Source organism: Artemia sp. Qi Xiang Cuo, chromosome 8, assembly GCF_049724085.1.
Source record: "Artemia sp. Qi Xiang Cuo chromosome 8, ASM4972408v1, whole genome shotgun sequence".
In the NCBI taxonomy this organism is placed as follows: Eukaryota; Metazoa; Arthropoda; class Branchiopoda; order Anostraca; family Artemiidae; genus Artemia; species Artemia sp. Qi Xiang Cuo.
This window is the reverse complement of record NC_142801.1, coordinates 41095349-41111551: the sequence shown is the minus strand read 5'-3', so window position 1 is coordinate 41111551 and position 16203 is coordinate 41095349. Positions and strand designations below refer to the sequence as shown.

General features: G+C 37.1%; 1 protein-coding gene across 1 annotated transcript in view; it reads right to left on the bottom strand.

The window, feature by feature from the left end:
• PIP4K (phosphatidylinositol 5-phosphate 4-kinase) overlaps positions 1-15162 on the bottom strand; it is a 120981-nt gene extending 105819 nt beyond the window's left edge. The window contains exon 1 of the mRNA XM_089093428.1: positions 14950-15162. Coding sequence (XP_088949554.1) covers positions 14950-15075 — 126 coding nt within the window. The 5' untranslated portion in view covers positions 15076-15162. The remainder of the gene's footprint in view (positions 1-14949) is intronic.
• Positions 15163-16203: the final 1041 nt, after the last annotated feature.

Sequence of the window (16203 nt, the reverse complement as noted above, 5' to 3'; positions counted from 1 at the left end):
AGTAATGCTCTAGGGGCATATATAGTCCTTACGGAAGGGATGCTCGTATAAACTTCGGAGAGGGCTCATTTCATTGGAAATTGAAAGTTCTTGTTCACTTTTTAAGAGTCAAAAGAGATCAAAAGAGGGCAACTAGCCCCCCCCCTCCACGCCCTAAATAAATCAGATAAACATTTTCATATTGATATTTTGTTTAAAATAGTTCAAGTTCAGATAACAAAAAAAGCAGTGTCGACACAGCCCCCCCCCCCAGGGCCCCGGGGTAGGCGTTGTAAATTATGCCCGCGGGGCATATATGGTTGTTATGGACGGGATGCTCTTAGAAACGTCATAGAGGTCTCATTTGATTTAAAATTGAAATTTGTAATTCACTTTTTAAGAGTCAAAAGTGATTGGAGGGCAGTTAGCCCCCCCCCCCCCTACACTCGATTTATTTATTTTTCCCAGAGGCACTTCATATGGAAGGGGTCGTCGTCTAAACTTCAAAGGGGGCTCATTCAATTGGAAATAGAGAGTTCTAGTGCCCTTTTTAAGAGTCAAAAGTGATCGGAAGGCAACTAGCCCCCCAAGCCCTTTTTTCCAAAATATATCTGAAAAAAAATTTGAGGTAGCCATTTTGTTAAAAATAGTTCAAAGATCATATAGGCTATAACAAAAACTCCTTTACGTATGGCCATTGCGTTAAAAATAGTTCAAAGGTCTGATAAGAAAAACTCCTGTTTCGACACCCCTCCAGGGCCTGGGGAACGCGTTGTAAGTATTGCTCTGGGGCCATATATGGTTCTTATGGAAGGTATGCTCGTATAAACTTCGGAGAGGGCTCAGAAGATTGGAAATTGAAAGTTCTTGTTCACTTTTTAAGAATCAAAAGAGATCGGAGTGCAACTAGCCCCCCTTTCCACGCCCTATTTTCCTCAAACCCAACCGATAAGAACTTTGAGAGCCATTTTTTTCAAAATAGTTATAGCATTGTAAACTATGTCCTGGGGCCGTATGTGGTTCTTATGAAAGGGATGCTCGTATACACTTCAGAGAGGGTTCATTTGAATGGAAATTAAAATTTGTAGTTTATTTTCTCAGAGTCAAAAAAGATTGGAGGGCAACTAGCCCCTCCTGCCCTCTACGCCTTTGGGTTTTTCGGACGGATGAACCCATCCAATAAAAATTTGAGGTGACCATTTTGTTAAAAATAGTGCAACCATCAGATATTAAAACCCCGGGGTCAGCACAACCCCCCGGGGCCCAGGTCATCCAGAAGGTCATAACCAATTCTTTAAAAGCTGTTTGTTTATACATACTTACATAATAGCCATAGCCAGCTTTTCTGGGTATTTACCTATCCTCCTTTTACTTCCTCAGGCCTTTATCCCTTGCTGATGGTCCTCACTTTGATTTGGCCCTTAAAACTGATTACACCAAAAAGCTATTTTTGCACCAAATTGGGACTTAGATGGTTTTTGGAGGTCCATATACCCCCCCCCCCCCTTTACTTTTTGCCTCTTACTATATTTTAACGTATACCTTTTTTATATTTTGATGAAAAAATCCACTCTTCTCATTGTTTTCATTGCAAAAATGGGAAAAACAGCAAAATTGTCCTCCCCAAATATTTACTATTACATTCTTACACCCCCATCCCTCTACTGTATTTTTGTGAACTGGTGCCCCTGAAAATCAAGACTTGGCTGGGTTTGGAACAATTCAGGACTTAGCTTGCTGTTACACTTAGTCAGTAATTAGCTTGTTCCTGGATCACATCTAAATTCCACAGCTTGGACTTTGCTTGTTTTAAAGCAAGTTAAAACTTAGCTCATATTTATACCAAGTCAGTTTAAAAATTGAACTAAAGCTCCCATTCACTGAATCTGAAATCTGCTTGTGTTTGCACATGATATAAAGTTGGCTCAAATTTTTCACCAAGCTTGGATTGGTTCGTTTTTGTACCAATTCAATCAAAGGCTTTGACTTAGTTCATTCCAGTCAGAGCTTAATTTATTTTTGCAATGATTTAGGAATTCACGTTTTTTCTCCCACCAAGCTAAGACACAACTCATTTTGCACAAAGGCAGTACACAGCTTGGACCATTACTTGTTTTCACAAATTCAGGGATTAGCTCAATTTTGTACAGAATAGAGAATTGGCTCATTTTTGCACCAAGCCAGGACAGATTCGTTTTTGCATCAAGTCAGTCCCCAACTTGGGCTTAGCTCATTTTTGAACTGAGTCAAGACTAGTCCATTTTTGCATCAAGTCACAAGCTGGCTAGTTTTTGCAACAAGTTAGTGTGCAGCATGGACTTGGCTTGTTTATGCACTGAATCAGGCTTCCCTTATAAACAAGATAATGTATTGTGGGCTCAAGGCATTTTAATTTTACAAGGGAAAAATATCATTACTTGGAATTTTTGTTTTTGCACTGATGGAGAAATTATCATCATTCACTTAGGAAAAGCTAATCTGAAGCATATTTTGAGAATATTAAATATTGACCATACATTAAAAAAAAAAAAAAAAAAAAAAAATCACAGTTGACAGAAGAGTAATGCCTAAGTCACAGTATACTCTAATCTGTCAATAAATACAGCAAAGTTTTAGGAATGACATATGATTTTTCACGAGTTTAAGGTCACACATTCAATTCAGGGGCAAAAATTTGAAATGGCAATGAATTCTTTGAAAAGCTTGTACTAAACTGATTTGTGCCCACTTATTCTTTACTAATACTACATCTTCTTATTACCTATCAGATTTGTGTTATAGATAAAAAAAAACTGTTATTCGAAGCTTCTATCTTTTCTGAATTTTAAATATTATACAGCTTATATTAATGGTTTGTTCATCAGACCCCTCAATATTCCATGAAAGTATCATCCCAATACCCTTAGCAATAGGAAAAACTAAGCGAGAAAAACGGATTTAATTTAAATAAAGCAGTGACAAAGAATAAAAAACAAAACAACACATTAATTAATGGGACAAAATCCGAATATTTCAACTCCATATCCAGGAGCCTTTATCAATGGAAAAAAGGGAAAAAGAAATAAAAACAGTTAAATCATCTAAATAAAAAGACAAATAAAAAACACCACAGCAAGAGAAAAAACAAAACAAAAGACAAACAAATAAACAAAGCTCACATCTTAATAAACTTCCACAATACTGCAACACTGTAACACAGAAACGGCACCGAAAATCTCTAATAGAGCAGATATTACTTCTCTATGGATTCAGATTGGCAAATGGGATCTATCAAAAATAAAATACTATATTTATTTAAAAGAATTTACACAAAAAAAGCAGGTCACCATTCCTGATTAAATTTACAGGTTAAAAATATTAGAACTATTTAGGTAGTCTGAATTTATGTATGACAACAGATCAACAAAACTCATGCATTAGAATTCAAGTGGAGATTTTTTTATTTACAAGTTTAACTGCAGTCCATTGACTCTTGCCAGATTTGACTTCATCTCAATTTTTGTTTACAGGGTCATCACTTGTTCCAGGACTATTATTTAAGTCACTACTGTTAGACAATTCTACCTGCTCCTTAAATAAAGTATTGTTAATTCTAAAATCCTCTTCATCTCTATTAATACTAATACCCCAATAGACGTTTTTTTTTAATTTCAATAATTTCTCTTCAATAGCCTGATTCAGTGCATAAACAAGCCAAGTCCATGCTGCAGACTAACTTGTCGCAAAAACTAGCCAGCTTGTGACTTGATGCGAAAATGGACTAGTCTTGACTCAGTTCAAAAATGAGCTAAGCCCAAGTTGGGGACTGACTTGATGCAAAAACGAATCTGTCCTGGCTTGGTGCAAAAATGAGCCAATTCCCTATTCTGTACAAAATTGAGCTAATCCCTGAATCTGTGAAAACAAGTAATGGTCCAAGCTGTGTACTGCCTTTGTGCAAAATGAGTTGTGTCTTAGCTTGGTGGGAGAAAAAACGTGAATTCCTAAATCATTGCAAAAATAAATTAAGCTCTGACTGGAATGAACTAAGTCAAAGCCTTTGATTGAATTGGTACAAAAACGAACCAATCCAAGCTTGGTGAAAAATTTGAGCCAACTTTATATCATGTGCAAACACAAGCAGATTTCAGATTCAGTGAATGGGAGCTTTAGTTCAATTTTTAAACTGACTTGGTATAAATATGAGCTAAGTTTTAACTTGCTTTAAAACAAGCTAAGTCCAAGCTGTGGAATTTAGATGTGATCCAGGAACAAGCTAATTACTGACTAAGTGTAACAGCAAGCTAAGTCCTGAATTGTTCCAAACCCAGCCAAGTCTTGATTTTCAGGGGCACCAGTTCACAAAAATACAGTAGAGGGATGGGGGTGTAAGAATGTAATAGTAAATATTTGGGGAGGACAATTTTGCTGTTTTTCCCATTTTTGCAATGAAAACAATGAGAAGAGTGGATTTTTTCATCAAAATATAAAAAAGGTATACGTTAAAATATAGTAAGAGGCAAAAAGTAAAGGGGGGGGGGTATATGTACCTCCAAAAAAGATCTAAGTCCCAATTTGGTGCAAAAATAGCTTTTTGGTGTAATCAGTTTTAAGGGCCAAATCAAAGTGAGGACCATCAGCAAGGGATAAAGGCCTGAGGAAGTAAAAGGAGGATAGGTAAATACCCAGAAAAGCTGGCTATGGCTATTATGTAAGTATGTATAAACAAACAGCTTTTAAAGAATTGGTTATGACCTTCTGGATGACCTGGGCCCCGGGGGGTTGTGCTGACCCCGGGGTTTTAATATCTGATGGTTGCACTATTTTTAACAAAATGGTCACCTCAAATTTTTATTGGATGGGTTTATCCGTCCGAAAAACCCAAAGGCGTAGAGGGCAGGAGGGGCTAGTTGCCCTCCAATCTTTTTTCACTCTGAGAAAATGAACTACAAATTTTAATTTCCATTCAAATGAACCCTCTCTGAAGTGTATACGAGCATCCCTTTCATAAGAACCACATACGGCCCCAGGACATAGTTTACAATGCTATAACTATTTTGAAAAAAATGGCTCTCAAAGTTCTTATCGGTTGGGTTTGAGGAAAATAGGGCGTGGAAAGGGGGGCTAGTTGCACTCCGATCTCTTTTGATTCTTAAAAAGTGAACAAGAACTTTCAATTTCCAATCTTCTGAGCCCTCTCCGAAGTTTATACGAGCATACCTTCCATAAGAACCATATATGGCCCCAGAGCAATACTTACAACGCGTTCCCCAGGCCCTGGAGGGGTGTCGAAACAGGAGTTTTTCTTATCAGACCTTTGAACTATTTTTAACGCAATGGCCATACGTAAAGGAGTTTTTGTTATAGCCTATATGATATTTGAACTATTTTCAACAAAATGGCTACCTCAAATTTTTTTTCAGATGTATTTGGGGGAAAAGGGCTTGGGGGGCTAGTTGCCCTCCGATCCCTTTTGACTCTTTTGACTCTTAAAAACGGCACTAGAACTCTCGATTTCCAATCGAATGAGCCCCCTTTGAAGTTTAAACGACGAACCCTTCTATATGAAGTGCCTCTGGGAAAAATAAATAAATCGAGTGTAGGGGGGGGGGGGCTAACTGCCCTCCAATCACTTTTGACTCTTAAAAAGTGAATTACAAATTTCAATTTTAAATCAAATGAGACCTCTATGACGTTTCTAAGAGCATCCCTTCCATAACAACCATATATGCCCCGAGGGCATAATTTACAACGCCTACCCCTGGGCCCTGGGGGGGGGCTGTGTCGACACTGCTTTTTTTGTTATCTGAACTTGAACTATTTTAAAAAAAATATCAATATGAAAATGTTTATCTGATTTATTTAGGGCGTGGAGGGGGGGGGGCTAGTTGCCCTCTTTTGATCTCTTTTGACCCTTAAAAAGTGAACAAGAACTTTCAATTTCCAATGAAATGAGCCCTCTCCGAAGTTTATACGAGCATCCCTTCCGTAAGGACTATATATGCCCCTAGAGCATTACTCATAACGCCTGACTCCAGGCCCTGGGGTTTTTGTCGACACAGGAATTTTTCTTATCTGACCTTTGAACTATTTTTAATGATAAGGCTAGTATAAGAGTTTTATCAAATGGGCGTGGGGGAAACAGGTTTTGTGGGGGGGGGGCTAGTTGCCAATAAGAATATTTTAAGTCTTGAACATTGAACTAGAACTTGAGCCCTCTCTGAAGTTTATACAAGCATCCCTTTCATAAGAACCATATACGCCCCCAGGCCAACAATTACAACGCCTATACCCCGAGCCCTGGGGGGAGTTTTTGTTATCATAATTTTTGAACAATTTCCAAAAAACTGGCTCAAAATTTCAGCGGAAATCTCAAAATTTGTAGCGGATGGGTTTGGTGAAAAAGGGTGAGGAGGGGGGACTAGTTGCCCTTAAATCTCTTGACTCTTTTAAAGAGAACTAGAACTTTCAATTTCCAATGAAATGAACCCTCTTGAAGCTTATGCGAGCATCCCTTTCATAAGAACAATACAGACCCTCAGGGCATAACTTAAAACGCCTTCCCCTATGCCCTGGGGGGTTGTATTGACATCGGAGTTTTTCTTATCCGACCTTTGAACTATTTATTAACAAGATGTCTATCTTAAAATTATCATCAGATGGGTTCGGAAAAAGAAGGCATGGGGGGGGGGGCTAGCTGCCCTCGGATATTTTTTGACTATTAAAAGTGAGCTCGAACTTTCAATTTCCAATCAAATGAGCCCTCTATGAAGTTTATACGAACATCTCTTTCATAAAAACAATATATGCCACAGGGCATAACTTACACCGCCTGCCCCCGTCCCTGGGGGGTTGTAACGACACCTGAGTTTTGTTATCTGACTTCTGAGCAATTTTGAACTTAATGGCTATCTCAAATTTTTTATTCGATGCATTTAGGGAACAAGGGGCGTGGGTGGGCTGGCTAGTTGCCCTCCAGTCTCTTTTGACTCTAAAAATGTGAACTAGAACTTTCAATTTCCAATCAATTGAGCGATCTTTGAAGTTAAGACGAGCATCCCGTCCATAAGACTGATATATGCCCCAAGGGCATAAATTACCCCAACTGCCCCCAGGCCCTGGGGGGTCTTGTTCACGGCGTAACTTTTCTTGTATGATCTTTTAAGTATTTTTCACTGAATATCTATCTCACAATTTTTATCGGCTGCATGTGGGAAGAACCGGTTGGGGGGGGGGGGGCTGGCGACTTTTCGATATCTTTTGGTGCTTAAAAAAAGAACTGGAACTTTCAATGTCCAATCAAATAAGCCCTCTCTGAAGTTTGTATGAGCATTCCTTCCATAAGAACCATATATGTCCCCAGGGCATAACTTATAACCCTTGCTCTGAAGACTGTGGGGGGAGTGTCCTCCTCAAACACATAATTTCCAGAAGTTTCGACTGCGTTGAACACAATGGCTATATCAAAATTTTGACTGGATGTGTTTCGGGAAATTGTGGGCGTGGAAGGGGTGTTAGTTTCCTTCCAGTCACTTTCGACTATTAAAAAGGGAACTAGCCATTTCAAGTTCAAATCGAATGATCCCTTTTTGAAGTTTTTATGACAGCACTTTCTATAAAAACCATATATGCCCCAGGGCATAACTTACAACCTTTACCCTGAGGGCTGTAGGGGCGGGGGGTTGTTATCCTCAAAGACCTAATATCCTGAACTTTGAACTACGTTGAACAAAATGGCTATTTCAAAATTTTGATTGTCAATAATTTCTCTTCAATAGCCTGATTCAGTGCATAAACAAGCCAAGTCCATGCTGCACACTAACTTGTTGCAAAAACTAGCCAGCTTGTGACTTGATGCAAAAATGGACTAGTCTTGACTCAGTTCAAAAATGAGCTAAGCCCAAGTTGGGGACTGACTTGATGCAAAAACGAATCTGTCCTGGCTTGGTGCAAAAATGAGCCAATTCTCTATTCTGTACAAAATTGAGCTAATCCCTGAATTTGTGAAAACAAGTAATGGTCCAAGCTGTGTACTGCCTTTGTGCAAAATGAGTTGTGTCTTAGCTTGGTGGGAGAAAAAACGTGAATTCCTAAATCATTGCAAAAATAAATTAAGCTCTGACTGGAATGAACTAAGTCAAAGCTTTTGATTGAATTGGTACAAAAACGAACCAATCCAAGCTTGGTGAAAAATTTGAGCCAACTTTATATCATGTGCAAACACAAGCAGATTTCAGATTCAGTGAATGGGAGCTTTAGTTCAATTTGTAAACTGACTTGGTATAAATATGAGCTAAGTTTTAACTTGCTTTAAAACAAGCAAAGTCCAAGCTGTGGAATTTAGATGTGATCCAGGAACAAGCTAATTACTGACTAAGTGTAACAGCAAGCTAAGTCCTGAATTGTTCCAAACCCAGCCAAGTCTTGATTTTCAGGGGCACCAGTTCACAAAAATACAGTAGAGGGATGGGGGGTGTAAGAATGTAATGGTAAATATTTGGGGAGGACAATTTTGCTGTTTTTCCCATTTTTGCAATGAAAACAATGAGAAGAGTGGATTTTTTCATCAAAATATAAAAAAGGTATACGTTAAAATATAGGAAGAGGCAAAAAGTAAAGGGGGGGGGGTACATGTACCTCCAAAAACGATCTAAGTCCCAATTTGGTGCAAAAATAGCTTGTTGGTGTAATCAGTTTTAGGGGCCAAATCAAAGTGAGGACCATCAGCAAGGGATAAAGGCCTGAGGAAGTAAAAGGAGGATAGGTAAATACCCAGAAAAGCTGGCTATGGCTATTATGTAAGTATGTATAAACAAACAGCTTTTAAAGAATTGGTTATGACCTTCTGGATGACCTGGGCCCCAGGGGGTTTTGCTGACCCCGGGGTTTTAATATCTGATGGTTGCACTATTTTTAACAAAATGGTCACCTCAAATTTTTATTGGATGGGTTTATCCGTCCGTAAAACCCAAAGTCGTAGAGGGCAGGAGGGGCTAGTTGCCCTCCAATCTTTTTTGACTCTGAGAAAATAAACTACAAATTTTAATTTCCATTCAAATGAACCCTCTCTGAAGTGTATACGAGCATCCCTTTCATAAGAATCACATACAGCCCCAGGACATAGCTTACAATGCTATAACTATTTTGAAAAAAATGGCTCTCAAAGTTCTTATCGGATGGGTTTGAGGATAATAGGGCGTGGAAAGGAGGGCTAGTTGCCCTCCAATCTCTTTGGATTCTTAAAAAGTGAACAAGAACTTTCAATTTCCAATCTTCTGAGCCCTCTCTGAAGTTTATACGAGCATACCTTCCATAAGAACCATATATGGCCCCAGAGCAATACTTACAACGCCTGCCCCAGGCCCTGGAGGGGTGTCGAAACAGGAGTTTTTCTTATCAGACCTTTGAACTATTTTTAACGCAATGGCCAGACGTAAAGGAGTTTTTGTTATAGCCTATATGATATTTGAACTATTTTCAACAAAATGGCTACCTCAAATTTTTTATCAGATGTATTTTGGGGAAAAGGGCTTGGGGGGCTAGTTGCCTTCCGATCACTTTTGACTCTTAAAAAGGGCACTAGAACTCTCGATTTCCAATTGAATGAGCCCCCTTTGAAGTTTAGACGACGACCCCTTCTATATGAAGTGCCTCTGGGAAAAATAAATAAATTGAGTGTAAGGGGGGGGGGCTAACTGCCCTCTAATCACTTTTGACTCTTAAAAAGTGAATTACAACTTTCAATTTTAAATCAAATGAGCCCTCTATGACGTTTCTAAGAGCATCCCTACCATAACAACCATATATGCCCCGAGGGCATAATTTACAACGCCTACCTCTGGGCCCTGGGGGGGGGCTGTGTCGACACTGCTTTTTTGTTATCTGAACTTTGAACTAGCCAACTATACCTGCACACAGAGCATAGAAATCGACATCTATCAATTTATATTTGAACTCCTAGAGTCGAAAGATCTGCTGAAAGATATCTGAATATATCTAATAAATATGAGGCAATCAAGCCAGTAGCTCTGTAGCCCACAGAGTGAAGCAAAAGGAAAAGGGCTAAATAGTTTTACTGAAAAGCCCGTAAGTGAGTTAGATTATTTTTAGTTAATTGAAAAATATCATTTATATAGTTTTTGTTCAAGTGTGGATGTGGAACTTTGTCAAATGCTTTTGCAAGGTCAAGCAACAAGACATCCACAGGTAAGCCGTGATCAATCAGGCCTGTTATAACACTGTAAGTCTCCAACAAATGTGTTTCTACAGACTTTCCTGGTTGAAAACCATGTTGGCTGGTATCCCATTAAGTTTGAGATGCTTCATGACAGTCATTTACCACTCTTTCCAATTACGGGCTTTTCAGTAAAACTATTTAGCCCTTTTCCTTTTGCTTCACTCTGTGGGCTACAGAGCTACTGGCTTGATTGCCTCATATTTATTAGATATATTCAGATATCTTTCAGCAGATCTTTCGACTCTAGGAGTTCAAATATAAAATGATAGATGTCGATTTCTATGCTCTGTGTGCAGGTATAGTTGGCTAGGCTCTTGGCTGATAGTGGGATTTTGTGGTGTTTGAAGTATTTTAACAGTTTACAAAGCAAGGTATGTTGTGCAGACGTCAGCATATTACATTCAAATACATACAGCATATTACATTCAAATTACATACATCCACAGGTAAACCCTGATCAATCAGGCCTGTTAAAGTCTCCAACAAATTTGTTTCTAGAGACTCTCCTGGTTGAAAACCATGTTGGCTGAGTGATAGTATCCCATTAAGTTTGAGATGCTTCATGACAGTCATTTACCACTCTTTCCAGGAATTTAGCAAAAGCTGGGGTTATGCTTATGGGATGGTAGTCTTCTGCACTGGCTTTAATTCCCTTTTGAACAAAGGGGTGACAAATGCTGTTTTCCAACCTGTTGGCACTTCCTTGGTACATAAGGAGACAGGCTTAGCAATGTCTTCAGCAACTTCTTTTAGAAGATGTGGATGTAACATATCTGGCCCAAGTGATTTGTTGATATCTAGCAATTTAAGTTGTTTGAAGATATTTGAACTATCAATCTCAATTGGCTCCATTGGATGGTGGATTTGTGTAGGGTCAACATTGGGTAGGTCTGTATCTGATGTGCAACTTAAAACAGACAGAAACTGGCAGTTCAGTTCATCTGCAATTTCTTTGACATCTGTTAGTTCAGCTCCCAAAGCAGTTAGTTTAGATATTGACTGCCTACCAGGACTTTCACATGACATATATTGCCAAAATTTCTTTGGGTTATGCTTGCATTATCTGGCTAGTGTGGCTTCATGGTTTTGATAAAGTTTCCTGGTTAGATTTCTCAACTTACCTCTTGCTCTTTTTAATTTCTTGTTCTGGTCTTGACATTCAGTTGCTTTATATTTTTTCCAAGATCTCTTTTTTTTTTATTGAGCTGCTTCTTAATTTCCTTGGTCATGTATGGAAGAGTCTTTTGCTTTCTCCTGTAAGATACAGAAGAGTTGCTATCTTGAATTCTAAGTAAAGTTAATTTGAAATTTTTCCATTTTCAGTTCCCTCCTGATGGAATTGTAATCTGTGAAGACCCTTTTAATAAATTTATTAGTCATAGTCTTTAGGCATAGCTGCATTTCTATAGTTATGTGGTCACTCTTACTAATGGGGAGTAAGTACTCAATGTGTTCCAAAAGGTCTTGGTTATTAATGAAAATAAGGTCTAATAGGGTTGGGTTCTGGAAGATTCTATATCTTGTTGGTTTATCAAGAGCTTGATATATGGAGATGTCATGTATACAATCAAGGAATGGTTGTTGTGTTGAATCATCTTCATGATAATCAAGTCAATCTTTCCATGATATTTGTGGGAAATTAAAGTCCCCAGCTATTAGCAAATTACCTTTATGTGATGCATTAATTGTTTGAAAATGATCTGCTATGGCTTGTTCTGTAACAATTTTGGATGGAGCTGAAGGGCTTCTATAAATACGAGCAATTCTTGTCATGCCAGGGTCAAGTGGAACCTTTAGATTAAAGTAGACCAACTCAACATAATCATTAATAGGTAGAGTGTCTACCAATTTAACATTATACTCTGCTCTAACTATTTCCAGTTCACCCCTTCTGCAATTACTTGAACTTAAGTTTGATATTACTTGGTATCCAGGAATACAGATATGACTATCCTCCAATCAAGTATTACTATTCTTGGCTCTGTTAGCATCACCAAATCATATCCCTTATTTGTTACAAGGCTTTTTACTTCCCTAATCTTATTGATTAACTGATCTACATTGGCTACCAGTAACAGAAATTCCTTACATTTTTGTATATAATCTTTTCATCTTTATCTTCTCTGCTTGGTTCTAAGGCACTATTGTCACTACACATTGACTCAAACAGAAGGAATGAAACTTTATTACTACTTGACCAAGGAGACGAGGGAGAATATTTTTTTAAATAATTTTGTGGGCCATAATCATGTCACCATGTTTCCTCTGATATGTCAGTGAGAAGCTCCAAATGATTTGAATGCTCTTTGTATAGCATTTGTTTGAGGCCTTTGACCATTTTGGTTGCTCTTTGTTGTACTTTTTCTAGTATTTCTTTGTCATTCTTGAAGTAGGGTGATGCCAGGGACATTCCAACCTCTAGGCATGGACAAGCTAGTACCATGTAGAAAGACAAGCCATATGTTGTTATATGGTTTATATACAGGGTGACCAGACATCCCACATTGTGCAGGACAGTCCCGGATTCTGAAACCTTGCCCAAAAACGTCCTGCTTTTTTTATAAAGATTCAAAACAATTAAAACATTTTTAGATAAAAAAAAATAGAATTACTTTAATAAGTTTAATATTTTTTCCCAATGGATTTTAATGAAAGCACCAATGGAATAGTCAGGCATGGGTGATTCCATTGACTTGTTCCACAAATACACAAACAACATGACACTTGATGAGTCCAAGCTGTTCAATGAGTTCATTTACACCCAGAATTTCTGTGATGCAACCAAAATGGAAACATAGTCTGAGGAAGAAATGCAGGTTGATTTGATTTGGATGGAAATATTTGCAATTTTTTAAAAGGAATCCATTCTGTACAACAATTTAGGGTTACTTGTAGAGTCTTTCCTAAGTCTGCCTGGCACAAATGCAGCTTTAGAAAGTTTTTTTCTTTGATAAATAACTTTTGGACTGATGAAAAATCACAATTGGAACTGGACACACTGAAATCTTGTGTGTTTGTCAAGTTTAAAGGAAAGAAACTGTGTGATGAGTTTAAGAAGGAAATCAAAAACAATGTTGTATTTCTAAAAAAGGTGCATTCATCAGCCAAATATGATTAAAATAAAAATATAATGACATAAGAGAATAAAAGTTTAAGAAAAATTTTTGAGTGTTTTTATGAAACCACACACACTTCCTATTCCTTCCAGCGCTCTTCAAATTTTGGTATGTCCTGCATTGGGTCTGAGAAAATCTGGTCACCCTATTTATATAGCTTTGTTTGCATGGCTCTTGTTAAAACTGGTTTACCCATACATTGAATGGACAGTGACAAATTTAAGAATCAATTAATGCATAAAAAATATATAATATAGGCTATATATTTAGGTCAGCATTTTAAAATTGGATTTGTGCCAAAAAAATTACCATATTTGAAAAGAGAATAAAAAAAATTCATTAAGTTGTATGTTCACTATATTTGTACAGCATTTAAGTGAATTTTTCAATATTTAGCCATGGATGAAAATGGAAAAAAAAAGAAATAAAATTTATTGATTCTAAATGTATATTATAAAGTAAGAATTTCATCATTTTTTTGTATAGCCTAGGATGTAAGAGACCATTAAAGAGGGATTGGAGATGAATTGTCAAATATAAACAAAACAATAGAAACAAGCACAAAATTAGCAATCTATAAATGAGTCTCTTTTTGCTCTAGCCTGTCTCCATCTGAAGAAATCTAATTCTAGTAAATTTCTAGCAGACCATATAATTTAGCTAGGATGAAAGTGAAAACATTGTTTGATGCCTTTTTTTATGTCTTTCATAATTCAATAATTGCTACTGGGGCAAATTACATCTTGAGCCCTTAAAGGGGCTGCAAAGGTATTTTATATGAATTATGAAAGAGCATAAATAAAGCATCAAATGATGTTTTCACTTTCATCCTAGCTAAATTATATGACCCACTACCAATTTACCATGAACTTTATCTCCCCCCCCTACCCCACTAATGTAGAAATATATACCCTGAGTTGTTGATGGCAAAGTTTTGAATTGCAAAATTTAGCACTATTTTTGTTAAAAGTATTTGAAAAACTTAAAACTGTAGGAAAACAGTTTATACTTGAGTTACATAATAAATGAGATTTGAATTGTTATAAATAAATATTTATGGAATATATTACCCCTGAACAACTTATTTATAAACAATTGATATGTTTTTAAACATTTTTCAATAGCTTAGCTAGTGTTGATAACTTCTTTGTGTGGTCACAAAAATGAAATATCTTTGGGGCCCCTTTAAGGGCTCAAGATGCAACTAGCCCCAGAAGCAGTTATTGAATTAAAAATGAGCATAAAAAGGCATCAATTGCTGTTTTCACTTTCATCCTAGCTAAATTATATGGCCCACTAGAAATTTAGCCTACCCCAATTCCTAACCTTTACCCCCTCCCCCACCCTTTTTTCTCTAGCATGTTTCCACCTGAAGAAATCCAATTACTAACCTTTACCCTAACAAGCACCTCCCCCTCCCAACCCCTAAATGTAACAAGCCTAGCTAAACACGGTAAAACATAATAAAAATCCTTAAATAACCTAGGCTAGGCCTATTTTTTAATTTTAGACATAGGCCTAGTTTGCATAAGCATCATGGATAGGAAGAATTCCTTCTCCCTATGGGTTCATATACCTACAGTCATATTCATTTATTAGTATTCAAAACAGAATAAAAATGAAACAAAACAATCTTACTGAATGATTGACTCCCCACATGAAAACAGACAGAAGAGGATCTGTAGCTTGGAACACCTTTTTCTTTTGATGTTTAATCCTTATATTCTTTTGCTTCAGCTTCACCTTGAGCGTTGGGCCAGACATCTTTTTTAGATGTGTTTTAGAAGCCAATTGTTATTACTGAGCCAGTTAGGTAGAAGAAGCCAGTTATGTAGTTCTTCTTCTTCTTCTATTTAACAGCAGGCGGGCTTTTCAGTAAAACTTTTTAGCCCTTTTCCTTTTGCGTCACTCTATGGGCTACAGAGCTACTGGCTTGATAGCCTCATATTTATTAGATATATTCAGATATCTTTCACCAGATCTTTCGACTCTAGGAGTTCAAATATAAGTTGATAGATGTCGATTTGTATGCTCTGTGTGCAGGTATAGTTGGCTAGGCTCTTGGCTGATAGTGGGATTTTGTGGTGTTTGAAGTATTTTAACAGTTTACAAAGCAAGGTATGTTGTGCAGACGTCAGCATATTACATTCAAATAGGCAATGGTCAATTGTTTCATTATTCATATTACAATGCCTGCAAAGAGGGGACAGGGGAATTGAACCACTTGAATTAGAAAGCTTATATGAGAATGCAAGGAAATTTTTGTCCATTTGTTCTAGAACGAATTCCATGATAAATTTTAGAAAGATACTTATTGGGAAAGGGGGAAAGGATAGGATTAATCTTATTAAAATTAATATCTGAAAGCCTCCATCGGTAAATATCTCTAATTGGGATTGGTCTCCCACTTGGCTGGTCAATATTTATAGCATTTTTTGCTATTTCATCAACCTGATGATTACCTCTTATGACAGATTGGCTATGAATGTACTTAAATTAATTTTTTATGACAATTTAATCAACATTATCAATAATACTGAGACAATGATAAGTGTCAATGTCCAACTTATATTGAGGAGCTGAGGCCAGCAACTCAAGGCTTGATAAAGAGTCGGAATAGATGATAATATTATTCGAATTTTCAATCAAAGGTTGGTTTTGCTTAAGGTGTTCTAATGCAATGATTATGGCATTTAACTCAGCAGACATTGTAGATAAATTATTAAATAATCTCTCGCCCATTGCAATTTTCAGGTGAGGAAGGAAAACACCACTTGCAACCTTCTCATTCATTTTTGACCCATCAACAAATATTTGGAAGTGATTTTTATAGGTAACTGTATTAAGTTCTGCAAAATTTTTTCTGGACAAAAGCAATGGGGGTTAAATCTT